Source organism: Rissa tridactyla, chromosome 11 (assembly GCF_028500815.1).
Source record: "Rissa tridactyla isolate bRisTri1 chromosome 11, bRisTri1.patW.cur.20221130, whole genome shotgun sequence".
NCBI lineage: Eukaryota > Metazoa > Chordata > Aves > Charadriiformes > Laridae > Rissa > Rissa tridactyla.
This window is the reverse complement of record NC_071476.1, coordinates 20531920-20547914: the sequence shown is the minus strand read 5'-3', so window position 1 is coordinate 20547914 and position 15995 is coordinate 20531920. Positions and strand designations below refer to the sequence as shown.

General features: G+C 53.2%; 2 protein-coding genes across 6 annotated transcripts in view; both read left to right on the top strand.

Moving 5' to 3' along the window:
- The window catches only part of LOC128915987 (protocadherin gamma-C5-like), a 248422-nt gene that overhangs the window by 169291 nt on the left and 63136 nt on the right, over window positions 1–15995 (top strand). Inside the window, exon 1 of one of the 5 annotated variants that reach the window (XM_054217043.1) lies at window positions 8497–13502. The exons of the other annotated variants lie outside the window; for them this stretch is intronic. Coding sequence (XP_054073018.1) covers window positions 11073–13502 — 2430 coding nt within the window. The 5' untranslated portion in view covers window positions 8497–11072. Of the gene's footprint in view, window positions 1–8496; window positions 13503–15995 lie in introns of those variants that run through there. 5 annotated transcript variants of the gene reach the window in all.
- LOC128915988 (protocadherin gamma-B5-like) lies at window positions 2695–8247 on the top strand. The gene has a single exon (XM_054217051.1). It carries the CDS (start codon window positions 3518–3520, stop codon window positions 6155–6157), a length of 2640 nt encoding a protein of 879 aa, XP_054073026.1. The 5' UTR covers window positions 2695–3517; the 3' UTR covers window positions 6158–8247.

Here is a 15995-nt window from a genome sequence, read left to right as displayed (position 1 = left end):
TCATGAGATGTTTTTGCCAATTCTGACGGTCAGAAGAAAAGCTGCAGGTTGTGTAGGGTTGTAGAGAAGACTTGGGGAAGCTCTGTTGTTGGGGGAACCATAGAAGAACTGATGGTCATTTCCCTGCCTGTCATAGTTAGTCTGTTGGGTATATGGTTGTGGTACTATGCAGTTTCAATTCCTTCGGATTAATATGTTTGGCCTAAGATATATTATTGCACCTGATCAGTTCCTTTCTGTTCCAATATTATTTAATATAGTACACAGTATATATCTTATAGTATTTAATATAGTAAAGAGCTATAGTCAGTGGCTCACTGTCGAGGTGGGCACCAGTAACATCGTGTGTTCCTCAAGGGTCCATACTGGGACCAATGCTATTTAATATATCTCAATAATATCTGCCTCAATGAGTGTCATGGTTTCATCTGGGATGGATGTGATGTTCTTGCTAGCAGCTGGTATAGTGCTATGTTTTGGATTTGGGGTGGAAATAGTGTTGGTGAAACAGTGATGTTCTTGGTTGTGCTAAGCAGTCAAGGCCTTTTTTTTGCTCCTCCTACCACCCCCACCAGTGAATAGGCTGGGAGTGCACAAGAAGTTGGGTGGGGATACAGCCAGGACAGCTGACCCAGACTGACCAAAGGACTATTCCATACCTTGTGGCGTCGTGCTCCGTATATAGAACTGGTGGAAGAAGAGAGAAGGGTGGGACTTTTGGAGTTATGGCGTTTGTCTTCTCAAGTAGACATTACGTGTGATGGAGCCCTACTTTCCTGGAGATGTCTGAAGAGCTGCCTGCCAATAGGAAGTGGTGAATGAACCCCTTATGTTGCTTGCCTTGTGTGTGCGACATTTTCTTTACTTATTAAACTGTCTTTTTCTCAGCCCATGAGTTTTCTCACTTTTCTCCTTCTGATTGTCTCCACCATCCCAAACAGGGAGTGAGCAAGAGTCTGTACGGTCTTAGCTGCTGGCTGTGGTTAACCCACAACAATGACATAGATGGTAGGAGTGAGTGATTGCCCAGCAAGTTTGCAGACAACACCTAGTTGAGTGGTACCATTGATTCACTGGAGGGAAGGGAAACGATCCAGAGGGACCTGGAAGGCTGGCAGAGTGGGCCCATGTGAACATAATGAAGTTGAAGAAGGCCAAGTGCAAGCTCCTATACCTGGGTCAGGGCAATGCCCAGTTTCAATACAGACTGGGGGACTGAGAGTACTCTTGTGGAGCAGGACTTGAGGGTAGTGGTAGGTGACAAAAAGGACATGAGCTTGCAATGTGCACTTGATTCCCAGTGGGATTATTGCTCAGAGTTATAGTTGGTATGAGAGGCAGGTAAAGTGGAGTTAACTGTTGACTTGAGTTTCTTTAGAGTGGGTCTTTCTGTTTTATTATGCATTACTGTGTTACACATTGTTCACTGACCCAGTGTCTCCTGGAGGAGAGAGAGTTCTTTTACTTTTAGAACCTTGATGTTTCTTTTCTAAAGTGCAGTCAACACACAAATCTATTTTCCTTCTTAGTACAGAGATGTCAAGATATGTACGTGAAGTCTGTGTCCTGGTGCTCGTGCAGTTTATGGAAAAATGGTCTAGAAAGTTGGACATTTGAAGCCATGTGCTTGCCAAAACTCCATGGAAGTTGTGTGGGCTTGGAGAAGAGCAATGCAGATGTCTTCTTCCCATATGTTTGGTCTGAGATATTAGGAGCTCTGGGAGGTGCTTCCTGTGTGTTTGCATGTTGTCATCAATGTTTAACTAACATTTTCTTGAGGTACTTATGACAAATCCATAAGGGGGACATCGGAGGAGACAACTGTGTACTCATTTCTTACTAGACACCTTAATTATGTGCCTGCTCTAAGTGCCATAATGTAGAAGACTATGTTGTAATCCCTTCCTTTTTGCAGGTGTTTTCCAGGTCTTTGCTTGCTTGTTTTGGTGGGCTCAAGGTGGGCTGCCTTTTGAGATAATGTGTGGAAAATGCCATCTGTTACATTTGTCTGACTGTCCTGTGGGTGTCTTTCATGTTTACAGTTGCAAAGAGCTTTCACAGACATGCTTCCATAAAGTGTTTCTGTAAGCAATGCTCTTGCTTGTCACATACAGAAGCTGAGAAGTCAAATATTATCCATGGCAACTTTTCTTTGGTTGGAGTCTATCTGCAAATTAAGAAGATCAACAACCATGAAGCTCTGAATGGTTTGAGAAGAGTCTCTGGGGTGTTGTGTGAGAAGGTCCTGGTGGAGGGAAGGCATGTGTTTTGTCAGTTCTCAGGGTTTCTTCCTGGCCTATGGAAAATAGGTCTCGAAGTGTCTTATTTCTGGATATCACATAGTTTGGACTGTATGAATGAATTCCAGTTTGATGACCCATTCTCTGTTAGATGATTGCTTGTCATCTGTTAGATGTCATCTTGTTAGATGACAGAAAGCTATGGGGAGACCTTATTATAGCTTTTTAATATATAAAGAAGGTTTAAAAGAAAGATGGAAAAAGATTTTTACCAGGGCATGTTGTGACAGGAGAAGGGGCAATGGTTTTAAAGTGCAAGAGGGTAGATTTCAATTGGTCAAAAGGAAGAACTGGCTTATGATGAGAGTGTTGAGGCAGTGGAACAGGGAGCCTGGAGAAGTTGTGAATGCGTCAGCACTGAAAGTGTCAAAGGACAGGTATAACAGTGCTTTGAGCAACCTGATCTAGTGAAGGATGTGCCTGACCATGGTAGAGTTGTGGACACTATAATCTTCAAATGAACAGAAAGCATTCTATGAAAGGTTTGACGCGGCTTTGCACTTTCCCATTTTCCAATTCTCATTCTGGAGACCACAAATTAAAAAAAAAAAAGGAACTTTTGGTGAATCAGAAATAAAATACTAAATGTTGTTCTGCTGTCTTAAGATAGAGCTACACACCTTGCTTTTACGGTGATACTTTTCTCAGGGTGATTATTCTTCTCACTAAAATGAAAATCGACAGTGGGAAAAATGTCAGAGACTTCCATGAGCAAAAGGAAGACATGCAGTGAAGATGGAAACCCTTTGCCAGCCCATCATGAAATCATAGCCCTAAATTCTGATTCATTCTGTTTCTGATTGCTTATTGATTACTGAAACAACAATCCTTCCTTATGAAGAGTAGCTGAGTTGCTGTGTTTATTGCTCTGCCGTGACTATTTACTACTGACTATTCATTGTGGCTCAAGGAGATGACCTAAAAGTACTTGACAGCGTAACTTAGTTTTAAAAGCCTTTGGAGTTCCAGCAAGGAAGCGACCCTGCGCTTCCTGATTCTAAAAAAAAAAAAAAAGACCCCAAAGCTGGGGGCAGCCACTGAACAGCGGCCAAAATATCGGGCCCCCGTGAGAGCGGGAATGGGCCGGCTGCGGTGTCGTGGCGGCGCCTCCGGGTGCCGCTGTTGGCCGACGCGGAGGGGCGCTGGAGCCGCAGCCGCAGCCGGAGCCGGAGCCACGGCAGCGGCAGGAGGGAGAAGAGCGGCAAGCGCTGGTCAGAATGGCGGTGAGGCAGAGGCAGAGTGAGAGTCGGCGGCGAGCGGTGGGGCGAGCGGTGCTGCTGCCCGCTTTGCTGCTGGTGGTGTGCTGCCGGGCGGCGGCGGAGCGGATCCGGTACGCCATCCCCGAGGAGCTGGGCAGAGGCTCGCTGGTGGGGCCGCTGGCGCGGGACCTGGGGCTGAGCCCGGCGGAGCTGCCGGCACGCAAGCTGCGGGTGGCGTCTGCGGGTAACAGGCAGCTGAAATACTTCACGGTGAGCGGGGAGAGCGGGAACCTGTACGTGAGCGAGAGGCTGGACCGGGAGGAGATGTGCGGCGAGTCGGCGTCCTGCTCCGTCAGCTTCGAGGCGCTGGTGCAGAACCCACTCAACGTTTTCCACGTCGAGGTGGCCATCCAGGACGTCAACGACAACGCGCCGCACTTCCTACAAGACAATTTCCAGCTGGAGATCAACGAGTTCACTTCTCCTGGAGCTCGGTTCTACTTGGGCATGGCAGAAGACCCGGACGTGGGCAGCAACTCACTGCAGGGCTACGAACTGGAGAGCAACGGGTACTTCGAGGTGGAGGTGAAGGAGAATCACGACAGCAGCAAGTTCGCGGAGCTGGTGCTGCGCCGTGCGCTGGACCGGGAGAGCGAGCAGAGCGTGCGTCTGGTGCTGACGGCGGTGGACGGCGGCGATCCGCCCCGCAGCGGCACCGCTCAGCTCTGCATCAACGTCACGGACGCCAACGACAACCCACCCGTGTTCGAACAGGACAGGTACCGCGCAAGCCTGCGCGAGGACGCGCCGCCGGGCTCGACGGTGCTGAACGTCTCCGCCTCCGACGCCGACGCCGGCACCAACGCCCGCATCACCTACGGCTTCGGGAAAATGCCGGCCAAGGTGCTTCAGAAGTTCGTGGTGGAGGCGGAGAGCGGGACGATCAGGCTGCAGGAGGCGCTGGACTTCGAGGACACGCGCGCGTTCAGCCTGGCCGTGGAGGCGAGGGACGGGGGCGGTCTGGTGGCGCACTGCAAGGTGGAGGTGGAGGTGCTGGACGTGAACGACAACGCTCCCGAAATCACGGTGTTGTCGGTGTCGAGCCCGGTGCCCGAGGACGCGCCGGCCGGCACGGTCGTGGCCCTCCTGAACGTGAACGATGCGGACTCCGGGGAGAACGGTCAGGTGTGGTGCGAGCTGTCGGGCGAGGCGCCGCTGTCGATGGTGTCGTCGTCGGTGGGGTCGTACAAGGTGGTGACGGCGAGCGCGCTGGACCGCGAGCAGGCGTCCGAGCACCGAGTGACGGTGGTGGCCAGGGACCGGGGCAGCCCGTCGCTGTCGAGCCGCGCGTCGCTGGTGCTGGAGGTGTCGGACGTGAACGACAACGCGCCGGTGTTCGAGGAGGCGGCCTACAGCGCCTACGTGTCGGAGAACAACGCGGCGGGCGCGCCGGTGGTGCGCGTGCGCGCGCGGGACGCGGACGCGGGCGCCAACGGGCGCGTGAGCTACTGGCTGGCGGGCGGCAGCGCGGGCGCGGCGCCCTACGTGTCGGTGGAGGCGCGGAGCGGCGCGGTGTACGCGCAGCGCTCCTTCGACTACGAGCAGTGCCGCGAGTTCGCGGTGGCGGTGCGGGCGCAGGACGGCGGGGCGCCGTCGCGGAGCTCCACGGCCACGGTGCGCGTCTTCGTGCTGGACCGCAACGACAACGCGCCGCGGGTGCTCTGGCCGGCGGCGGCGTCGGGAGCGTCGGGTTCGGGAGCGTCGTCGTTGCCGGCGGCGTTCGAGGTGGTGCCGCGTTCGGCCGAGGCCGGCTACCTGGTGGGCAAGGTGGTGGCGGTGGACGCGGACGCGGGGCGCAACGCGTGGCTGTCGTACGAGCTGGTGCAGGCGTCGGAGCCGGCGCTGTTCCGCGTGGGGCTGCACAGCGGCGAGGTGCGGACGGCGAGGGCCGTGTCGGAGAGGGACGCGGCGAAGCAGCGTGTGGTGGCCGTGGTGAAGGACCACGGGCAGCCGGCGCTGTCGGCCACGGCCACGCTGCACGTGGTGCTGGCCGAGAGCTTGCAGGAGGCGCTGCCGGAGCTGAGCGAGCGGGCGGCGGGCGCCGACTCGGCGGCCGAGCTGCAGTTCTACCTGGTGCTGGCGCTGGCGCTGCTCTCCGCCCTCTTCCTGCTGAGCGTGGCGCTGGCCGTGCTGGCGCGGCTGCGCCGGGCCGGGCCGCCCGCCGTGCTGCGCTGCCTGGGCGCGCAGCGCTTCTCCGTGCCCGGCGCCGCCTTCCCGGCCGACTTCTGCGAGGGCACCTTGCCCTACTCCTACAACCTGTGCGTGGCGCCGGCACGCGCCGTGGCCGAGGGCGCTTGGCTGCCGCCGCCGCTGCCCAGCGTGCCCGCGGGGGAGCTGCTCGGTGCGGAGCCCTGCGGGAAGCCGAGCCCGAGCAGCAGCGCCGGCGCGGGAGAGCCGTCCACCGACGCCGACGCCCCGCAGGTGTGTAAGCCCTCTCGCTCTCGCTGTTTTCTTTGGTCTGTGCTGCACCTCCGTGCCTATTCCCCTGGTATTGGATGGAGTGGATGGGATATGCTGTGGATGGGGAGCGCTGGTCCTTGTGTCCGTGAAGAAATGGAAGATTGTCTTAACTCTATTCCATTCAGAGCAGGTCGTTAGCGGCTGCACTCTTTGGTTTATCTTTAGCCATGGGTTGAGGTTCAGCTGAGAGGTTTTGTCTCCAACTCTTGCGCTGAATATAATCGTCTGAGTTATTAAGGGTGAAGGCGAATTCTTAGTGCGTAGAACGAGATCCGCCGTTTCAGTGTGACAGACTCGGGGTTGGCACTTGCAGTTGAACATGTTTCCTTTCTGATCGAATTTTTCCCGAAACCGTGTACTTGGACCTGTTTGATGGCCAGACACAAACCCGTTGGTTAATGTTTTTTCGGTATTGCACTCCCAAAGAAAACGTGGATCTGGCTTCATTAATGAAATGTGACACGTTCTTCATTCCTAGTGAAAGCAGCGTGTTGCCCTACTTTCGGGGGCATGCTGCTGCACAAATGGTGGAAATGGTAGCAGTAATGGGACGGGTTAACGTTGCACATCTGGGGAGTTCTTATCCTTGTCTCCGTGAAGGAAGGAACGGGGTATCCCCCTTCCACTCACCGCAGGAATGAAACGGCTTCACTTGGTTCTTCGGTGGTGGAAAGGTTTTGACTACAGCCCTCGTATGACTTATTAGCGCTGAACGCAGTAAATTAAGGGTTCTGCACGACGGAATCGGGAAAATGTGGTGGACGCTGGGTGTTACGGAATTTTTCCTTCCTAATAGTTTTTCCTAAAATGGCTGTAGGTGGGTGTGCCTCCATGAATGGAGGACTTAGATGTTGTTCCTACCTTGTGAATACTCCCATTTTTAGATATGTTCCCTCTCGTGTTTTTGGCGAAGGCTGCTGCAGAAATGGCAGCATGAATGGGACGGATGAATTTTGTCCAGGCATGATTTTTCCGAGTTCCCTGTGCATTTATTTCTGTCTCCTGCTTATTTTTGTTCTTCCTTTTGTTGTTCCCCCTTTTAACCCTTCCTGATCTGCCTTTCATAAACAAATTGAGATATAGAATGGGATCTTAAAGGGGGGGAAAAAAATCGCATTTAGTATTTCAGAGCCTGTCTTGTTTTCCTCTCCCCTTTTCCCAAGTAGAGGTGCGTGGACCTGGTTGATCGCCTTGAGAGGGGAATGCTAGACTGAACAACTATGAGCAACTTGTTGAAAGAGTTGTGTCTGCCTGTTTACAAGGGGAGGGCTCTTCCCATCCTAGGAACATCTGTAAATCAACAGTGAAATACTCAAAATTAGAGCAATTAGGCACTTGAATGAAGTCCATTTGCGCCTTTACAAATGGTCCGGGCAGAGTTTAGGGTCTTGTGCCGTCGTACAGTAGTTGGTGGAAAAGGTGTCCTACCAAAGTAAAGATGCAAGAATTAGATGAATGCGTTACTAGTAAGCATCAATCTGTTACACCGTGGTTACTGTAAAAAAAGTGCCTCCCGCTGGTGTTAATGAGCCTGATATCTCAGGTTCTGCGCGGCGTGGTCGGTGTTTATATCACGTTTTGCATAGAAGAGCCTGTTATGTTTTGTTGTCCTCGTTCGAGTGATTCAAGCATGCCTGCTACAAAAATTCCTGAAGGGGATGGTGATTTTGGAGGAATGGGATGAAACTGGTAATAATCTACAGGTCATATTACGAAACAATATTTTACTTCCCATCTATCGCCAATAGCAAGTCATTTTTCCTGTGCGGTAGAAATAACATGCATCGTTAAAGAAAGGTACGGCTTAGAGAAAAGGCAATGCCGGAAATCCCCGCTGTTCCTTTGAGGGAGGATCTTCCTTGTTGCTTTGTTCCATTGGTCGGTATGTGGGGAATTATTGTAGCTGTATGACGCCCTTTTGATTTCCAGAAAGGGACAGCGAGAAGAAATTCAAGAGCGACTTGAAAAAAAAAAAAAAAAGCTGTGCAATTCGTGAGGAAGATTGTGATTTCGGACTAATGAGATAAGGGTAGCAGTATTTTGCAAATCATATTCAGAAAGATTAACGGATATAATATATCACCGTTACAAAAAGTGTTTCGAATTCGGTAGAAATAACACAAAACCGGAAGGCGTGTTATTACTTTCTGCTGGTCGTGGTCTCCTCGAGGATGAAAGGAGAGATGGGCTGTAGAAAAGGCATCGCAGGAGATCCGCGGTGGCCGGGAAGCGATGTGTCCGTGTCGAGTGTCCCGTCGGCGCGAATGCCCGTGGGAAAGGGCGGCGGGCCGACTTCTGCGAGGGCACCTTGCCCTACTCCTACAACCTGTGCGTGGCGCCGGCACGCGCCGTGGCCGCTGTCCAGCGTGCCCGCGGAGGAGCTGCTCGGCGCGGAGCCCTGCGGGAAGCCGAGCCCGAGCAGCAGCGCCGGCGCGGGAGAGCCGCCCACCGACGCCCCGCAGGTGTGTAAGCCCTCTCGCTCTCGCTGTTTTCCTTGATTTGTGCTGAACTTCCGTGCCTGTTCCGCTGCGATTTCGGTGGGTGGTATGGCTGGGAAGGGCTGGTCCGTGTGTCTGTGAAGCAATAAAATACCGGTGTAACTGTCCGGGCAACTGGGTGGTCACCGGTTCAGGTTCACGGGAGACTTTTTGTCTCCAACTTTTGTGCTGCCTAAAATCGTATGACTTAATAAGTCATACGAATCCTTACTGTGTAGAATGAGATCCACTGCTTCTGCATGACAGACTCGGAATTGACTCTTTTATTTGAAACTGTTTACTTTCAGATTGATTTTTCCCGTAACGGTGTAGTTGGATCCGGTTGATAGCTAGACACAAACCCATTGGTTACTGCTTTTTTGGTATTGGACTCCCAGAGGAAACGTGCGTGTGTCTCCGTGTATGAAGAGAGACAGATTGCTGCTGCTGCAGAAGTGATAGCAGTAGTGGGACAGGTTCGCTTTGTGTATCTGGGGAGTGTTGCTCCTTTTCTCCGTGAGGGAAGGAACGGGGTATCCCCCTGCCACTCACATCAGGGATCAAGGATTGGCACTTCTTTGTTCCTCGGTGGTCTCAAGTTCAGGTTCATCTGAGAGGTTTAGATAACTTTCGTATGAGTTACTAACGGTGACCGCGTCAAACTAAGGATTCTGCAGGACGGAAAACTGTAGTGGACGCTTGGTGATTTTTCCTTGCCGTTCACTTTTTTTCTGAAGCGGCTGTACTTGGACCTGGTTGATAGCTGGATACAAAGCCAGTGGTTAATGCTGTTTCCCAAAGGAAAGGTGCATGTGGCTTGATGAATGGAGAAGTTACTGGTTGTTCCTCCCTCGGGAATGTTCTCCCTCTTCCACTGTGTGCCCTCTCGTCCTTTGGAGGAAGGCTGCTGCAGAAATGGCAGCATGAATGGGAGGGATGAATTTTGTCCAGGTATGATTTTTCAGAGTTCTTTATGCAGTTATTTCTCATCTGTCTTTCATACACAGGCGAAGATGTAGACCGAGATGTAAATAAATTAATAAATAAATAAATCGCGTTTAGCATGTCAGAACCCGTCTTGTTTTTCTCTCCTCTTTTTCCAAAGAGAGGTGCTTGGACCTGTGTGATCATGTTGACAGCAGAATCCCGGACTGCAGAATTCAGTCTCTCAGACACATTTTGCAGCAGTTGTGGTATCTGCCTGTTTACAAGGGGAGGTCTCTACTAAACCTGAGGACATATGTTAAATGAGAACAAATACACAAAATGAGAGCAAGTAGGCACTCGAATAAAGTCCATTTGCACGTTTACAAATGGCCGCATAGTTTAGGGTGCGACGCTGTACTTGTCTACTGCTGTCCTACGCTATTCAGTTGAAAAGGTGTCCTACCAATGTGAAGATTCAAGAATTAAATCAATGCTTTACTAATAAGCATCAATCTCATAAACCGTGATTTCTGAGACCGTTCCTGCCGCTTGGGTTAGTTCGGTTAGCCGGATACACCTAGTTGTCTAGGGGAGGGTATGAATGTGACGTTTTTGTTTTGAGAGCCGTTTATTCTTTTGCTATCCTTGTACCAATCATTCAAGCATGACTGCTACAAAAATTCGTGATGGAGATTGTGCTTTCGGACGCATGGGATAAGACTCATAATATTTTTCAGGTCATATAACGAAAAATTAATTTACTTCACACATATTGACACTCGTGCGGTAGAAATAGCACGCCCGCGGGATGATTCTGCCTCCCTCCTGATTGTGATGACCTCGATGAAAAGGAAGGATGATGTAGCATCATTAAAGAAAAAAAACTGCTTAAAGAAAAGCCATTGCAGGGAATCCCCTGTCTCCATTTGAGGGAGGATATTCCTTGTTACTTTGTTCTATTGGTCGGAAAGTGGGGAATTAATGTGGCTGCATGACGCCCTTTTGATCTGCAGAAAGTGTGATGAAATCCTTATTCAAGCATGACTGCTACAAAAAGCTGTGGAATTCGTGATGAGGATTGTGCTGTCGGACTAATGGGATAAGGCTGGTAATATTCTACACGTAAAATTGAAGAAAAAGTAATAGTTATACCACAGTTACAAAAAATCGTTTCCAGTGCGGTAGAAATAACATAAAACCGGAACCCGTGTTATTTCATTCTCGTCGTGATCTTCTCGAGGATCAAAGAAGAGATGGATCGGCTGGAGAAAAGGCATCGGAGAAGATCCCCGGTGGCCGGGAAGCAATGTGTCCGTGGCGAGTGTCCTGCCGCCGCGAACTGCCCGTGGGAAAGGGCGGCGGACAGCGCTGGGCAGCGCTGGGTGGCTGCAGTGCCGGGAGGAGGCTGCGGGCGCCGCTGTTGACCGAGGAGGAGCGAGAGGAAGGCCGGAGCGGTGCAGGCAGCCCCGCCCGCTGCGGCCCGGCTCCCTCGCTCGTTGTCTGTCTTGGCGGTCTGTCTGGGAGCGTCCGTGCGGTGCAGAGCCGTGGTGCAGCGAGGTGGAGGGTCCGGTAGCAGCGTCCAGGAGCGCCCAGCCGAGAACGGAGCCGGATCGGCAGGCTGAACGGCGGGCGGCGGTGCCTCGTAGGAGATGTTTGCGGCGGGGAGGCAATGGGTCTGGCAGGAGCGAGCCCTGCTGTGGTGCGTTATGATGGCAGCGTGGGAGGCGGCGTGGAGTCAGCTGCGCTACTTGGTTCCCGAGGAGATGCCGAAGGGCTCGTTCGTGGGCGATGTGGCTAAGGACCTGGCGCTGGACCTGTCTATGCTCCACGACCGCGGCGTCCGCCTTGTTTGCGAAGGTAGGACGCAGTATTTCGCCCTGCACGGGAAGACGGGACATTTAGTGACGGCGGAGAGGATAGACAGAGAGCAGCTGTGCCGGCTGGTGGAGAAATGCGTGCTGCGCTGTGAGGTGATAATAGAGGGAGAAATGACGGTTTACAGAATCGAAGTGGAAATCGGGGACATTAACGACAACGCCCCCAGCTTCCGAGAGAAAGAAACGGAACTGAGAATGAGCGAGACGACAGCCCCGGGGTCGCGATTTCCCCTACGGGTCGCACAGGACCCGGACGTGGGACGGAATTCCCTGCAGAGGTACGAGCTGAGCGGTGACGAGCACTTCTCGCTGTCCGTGCAGGCGGGCCCCGGCGGGGACCAGCGTCCCGAGCTGGTGCTGGCGAAGGCGCTGGACCGGGAGGAGGCGGCCTTTCACGAGCTGGTGCTGAGGGCGAGCGACGGCGGCGAGCCGTCGCGGACGGGCACGGCGCGGATCCGCGTGGCAGTGCTGGACGCCAACGACAACGCGCCCGCGTTCAGCCAGGCGGAGTACACGGTGCGTGTGGCGGAGGACGTGCCCGTGGGCTCCGCCCTGCTCACCGTCACGGCCACCGACGCCGACGAAGGGATGAACGGCGACGTGAAATACAGTTTCCATAAAATTTCCGACCGGGCGTCGGAACTTTTTTCCCTGAATTCTGGGACAGGAGAACTATACCTTAAAGGCAATTTGGACTTCGATGAGATCTCCTCACATGAACTCGAAGTGCAAGCACATGACGCAGGAGAGCTTTTCGACACAGCAAAAGTTGCGATCATGGTGACAGACGTAAATGACAACGCGCCTGAGATCTCAGTGAGGTCTGCACTGAATGAGATCTCTGAGGATTCCCCGCCCGGGACGGTGGTGGCCCTGCTGCACGTGCAGGACCGCGACTCGGGCCCCAACGGCCAGGTGCGGTGCAGCATCGCCGAGAGCCTCCCGTTCCGTCTGGAGAAGACTTTTGAGGACTACTACCGCGTGGTAACGGCGCGGGAGCTGGACCGTGAGGCGGTGTCGGAGTACAACGTGACGGTGCGGGCGTCGGATGGCGGTTCGCCGTCGCTGTGGAGCAGCGCGGTGCTGTCGCTGCGGGTGCTGGACGTGAACGACAACGCGCCGGTGTTCGCGGAGGCGCGGTACAGCGCGCGGGTGGCCGAGAACAACGCGGCGGGCGCGCTGGTGCTGACGGTGCGGGCGGCGGACGCGGACTGGGGTCAGAACGCGCGCGTGCGGTACCGGCTGTGGGAGGGGCGCGTGCGGGGCGCGCCGCTGTCGTCGTACGTGTCGGTGCACGCGGAGACGGGCGCGCTGTACGCGCTGCGCTCCTTCGACTACGAGGAGGTGCGCGAGGTGGGGCTGTGGGTGCGGGCGGAGGACGGCGGCGCGCCGTCGCTGAGCAGCAACGTGTCGGTGCGCCTGGTGATCGTGGACGAGAACGACAACGCGCCGCAGGTGCTGTACCCGCCGTCGGCGTCGGGCGCGGGCTGGGCGGGCGTGGAGCTGGCGCCGCGGTCGGCGGAGCCCGGGGCGCTGGTGGCCAAGGTGGTGGCGGTGGACGCGGACGCGGGGCAGAACGCGTGGCTGTCGTACGAGCTGGCGAAGGCGACGGAGCCGTCGCTGTTCCGCGTGGGGCTGCACAGCGGCGAGGTGCGCACGGCGCGGGTGCCGCTGTCCCGCGACGCGGCGCGGCAGAGCCTGGTGGTGGTGGTGAAGGACCACGGGCGTCCGGCGCTGTCGGCCACGGCCACGCTGACGGTGGTGCTGGCCGAGAGCGTGGGCGAGCTGCTGTCGGAGCTGGGCAGCGCGGCGGCGGCGGCGGCGGGCGAGCCGTCCGTCAGCCTGACGCGCTGGCTGGTGCTGGCCGTGGCGGCCGTGTCCTGCCTCTTCCTCGCCTTCCTGCTGCTGCTGCTGGCGCTGCGCCTGCGGCGCTGGCGCCGCTCGCAGCTGCTGGCGGCGGGCAGCGGCGCCTTGCGCGGCGTCCCGGCCTCGCACTTCGTGGGCATCGACGGCGTCCGCGCCTTCCTGCACTCCTACTCGCACGAGGTGTCGCTCACCGCCGACTCGCGCAAGAGCCAGCTCCGCTTCTCGGGCGGCAGCTGCTGCGACACCCTCCCGGCGCGCCCGCCGCCCGACGAGCCCGCGCCGCTGCTCGCCGAGGACGCCGACGGCGCCCGCCGCGCCGACCCCGCCGCTCCCCCGGTGAGTTCCTCCCACCACGCTTGCTCCGCCACGCCTCCCTCTCCCGCTTCTCTGCTCTTTCCCACCCGTGCTCTCTGTCGTGTCTGTAGGATAAGGTTTATTTACAAGGAAGGCAAAGCTTCGTTTATCAGCTCGCTGTGTGGTGGTGCCTCTTTCTCCGGGAAGGTGAACGTGGTCTCGTTGTTCAGCGTTAGAGTAGGTGTGGGAGGCAGGAGATGTCGGGCTGCTGTTATCTGGAGTGGAGCTTTGTGTTTTTACTATGCACCAGGTCGTTTCTCATTTTGTCCCCTGACATGTGTCGGTATTAGCTCTTCTGAACCGATGTATTGCATGATCAGCAAAACGCAGTTTTCGTTATCAGCAGGGTCAGCTACCTTCCCGACAGCACCTGTGTTTGAGTAGGATGAGAGTGTTTTGGAAGGTACTGTTAATGGCTCCCTGTATAACTCAGCTGCTCGTCGTTTCCACTGTTCTCAGCCTTTCTGTTTCTCCATGGTAACGGGGTGGGCAACGATATGTCTTTGTATTCGTTCCTGCTTTGATCTTTGTGCACTGGGTGGAGGAAGGGACTGGGCAACAACTGGTCCCTTGTCGATGTCTGTCTGCCTGATTTGAAGATGAAGGACAACCGTAGAAGTTGTGACTATTTGTGAAGGTCCTTGGGTAGTTGCATATGAAGGGGTATTGGAGGAAATGGGAGATATGTTTTGCTGATTCCCTTTCTTTTAAGTTTGACTTCTTTGAAAGAGAGCTAGATGTGTCTTGGCTTGACGATACATGCTATGGCAAGAGCCATAGGAGGGTGGGAGGGGAGAGATTCAAGGTATGGGAGGAGACCTAAGGAGGGGGCTTGGCCCTGTGAAGATGTTCACTGACTCCGTCTTTTCTGGAGGACAGCTCCTCATTTACATTTAGAACCACCGTGTGTCTTCCCGGAAGGCTGTTGATAGACAAATATATGTTCCGTCTTAGTACAGTGATGTAAAGATATTGATGTGAAGTCCACGGGTGATTCTGGTGCATGTTGAAGAGAAATGGTCTGGACAACTGGACCTTTGATGTTATATGCTTTCAAATTATGAGTGTCAAAGGACACCATGCAAGTTGTGAATGGTTGGAGATGACAGTCCTGGGAGTCTTCGTGAGGGTCTGTTGAAGGACACAAGAGATTTGCAGTGTTCCCTGTTTAGTGTCCATGTGTGATGTCATGCAATTGCATCTTCCCAAAGAATTTTTGCTAGCACATATATTATTCCAGCTGTATTGGGAGCCCTGGGTGGTTTTTCCCATGTCATTGCAGGGTGTCGTCAATTCTTAACTAACAACTGAATTGTGTAGTTAGGCGAAATGACATAAAGGGAGCTTTATGAAGAATAAACTGTATTAGTTTTGTACTAAATACCTGAATTATGTACCTACTGTAAATTCCATAATCTGGAAGAGTATGTTGTGATCTCTTCCTTTCTGCATGTGTCAGCTGGGCTATTCTCTCTGACAATGTGTGGAAGATCTCATCTGCGATATTTGTCTGACTGTCCCATATGTGGCTTTCATGTTTACAGCTGTAAAGGGAAAGACTTCCGTAGACATGTGTTTTTTTAAAAAATGTCACGGGAAGAAATGCTCTTGCTTGTCACATGCACATGGACAGAAGTCAAATATTATGCATGGTAAAGAGAAGTTGTCTGTGCATCTTTTCTCTCATTGGAGTGTATTTTCAAATTTGGAAGATCAGGGTTTGTTGCTAGACTAAGTAAAACGAATCTGAAGGTGTCTCATTTTTGGATATCACACTACTCATATTCCAGCTGGCCAAGTTGTGGGTTCATCAGTTTGCTTTCCTGTTGCATGATGTTTCCCATGAGTGGCAGTTATTGCGCACTGACGTCGACTTTATATTAAGGTTTGAGAGTGACCCGTCTTGCAAGTTGCCCAACGCACTGAAGTCAGATGATGGCGTCTTTGGGGTGACACTTAGGCAGCTGGGTCTCTATTGAAGCTGCATATTGCTTATGCCCTTAAGAACATTTGTCATTTCTTCAAATGAGTATGATGAGCAGAGAAATCTCTTTGTATGTGTCCATGTTGCGATCCTTGTTGTCTGTAAGGAGAAGTTGTGTGCGCAACTTTCCCTTCAACGGTGTCTGTCTTCAAAGGTCATTTTCACATTGAAGATGTTTGGTCAGAGTGAAAAGTTCTGTCTGTGCTGAGACAGGTCAGGTGAAAAAGTTTGCTGTGGTATAATTAGAAATCCTTGTTGTGATCCTTATTCTCCATATTATTTAATTTCGGTTGTAGTTTTTATTACTATTATTCTTATTCTTATTCTTATTTTATTATTTTTTTTTTATTGTCCAGCTGTAAATCTGGGCCTCATTTTGTCTTGTAACCTTTAAAACCTTAAAAGAGCTCTTGTGGTTGTTGGTCTGGGAGAGCAATGTGCATTCATTCCTTGAAGTTGTTCAGCTGCCAAGACAAAGACTTTGATGGACT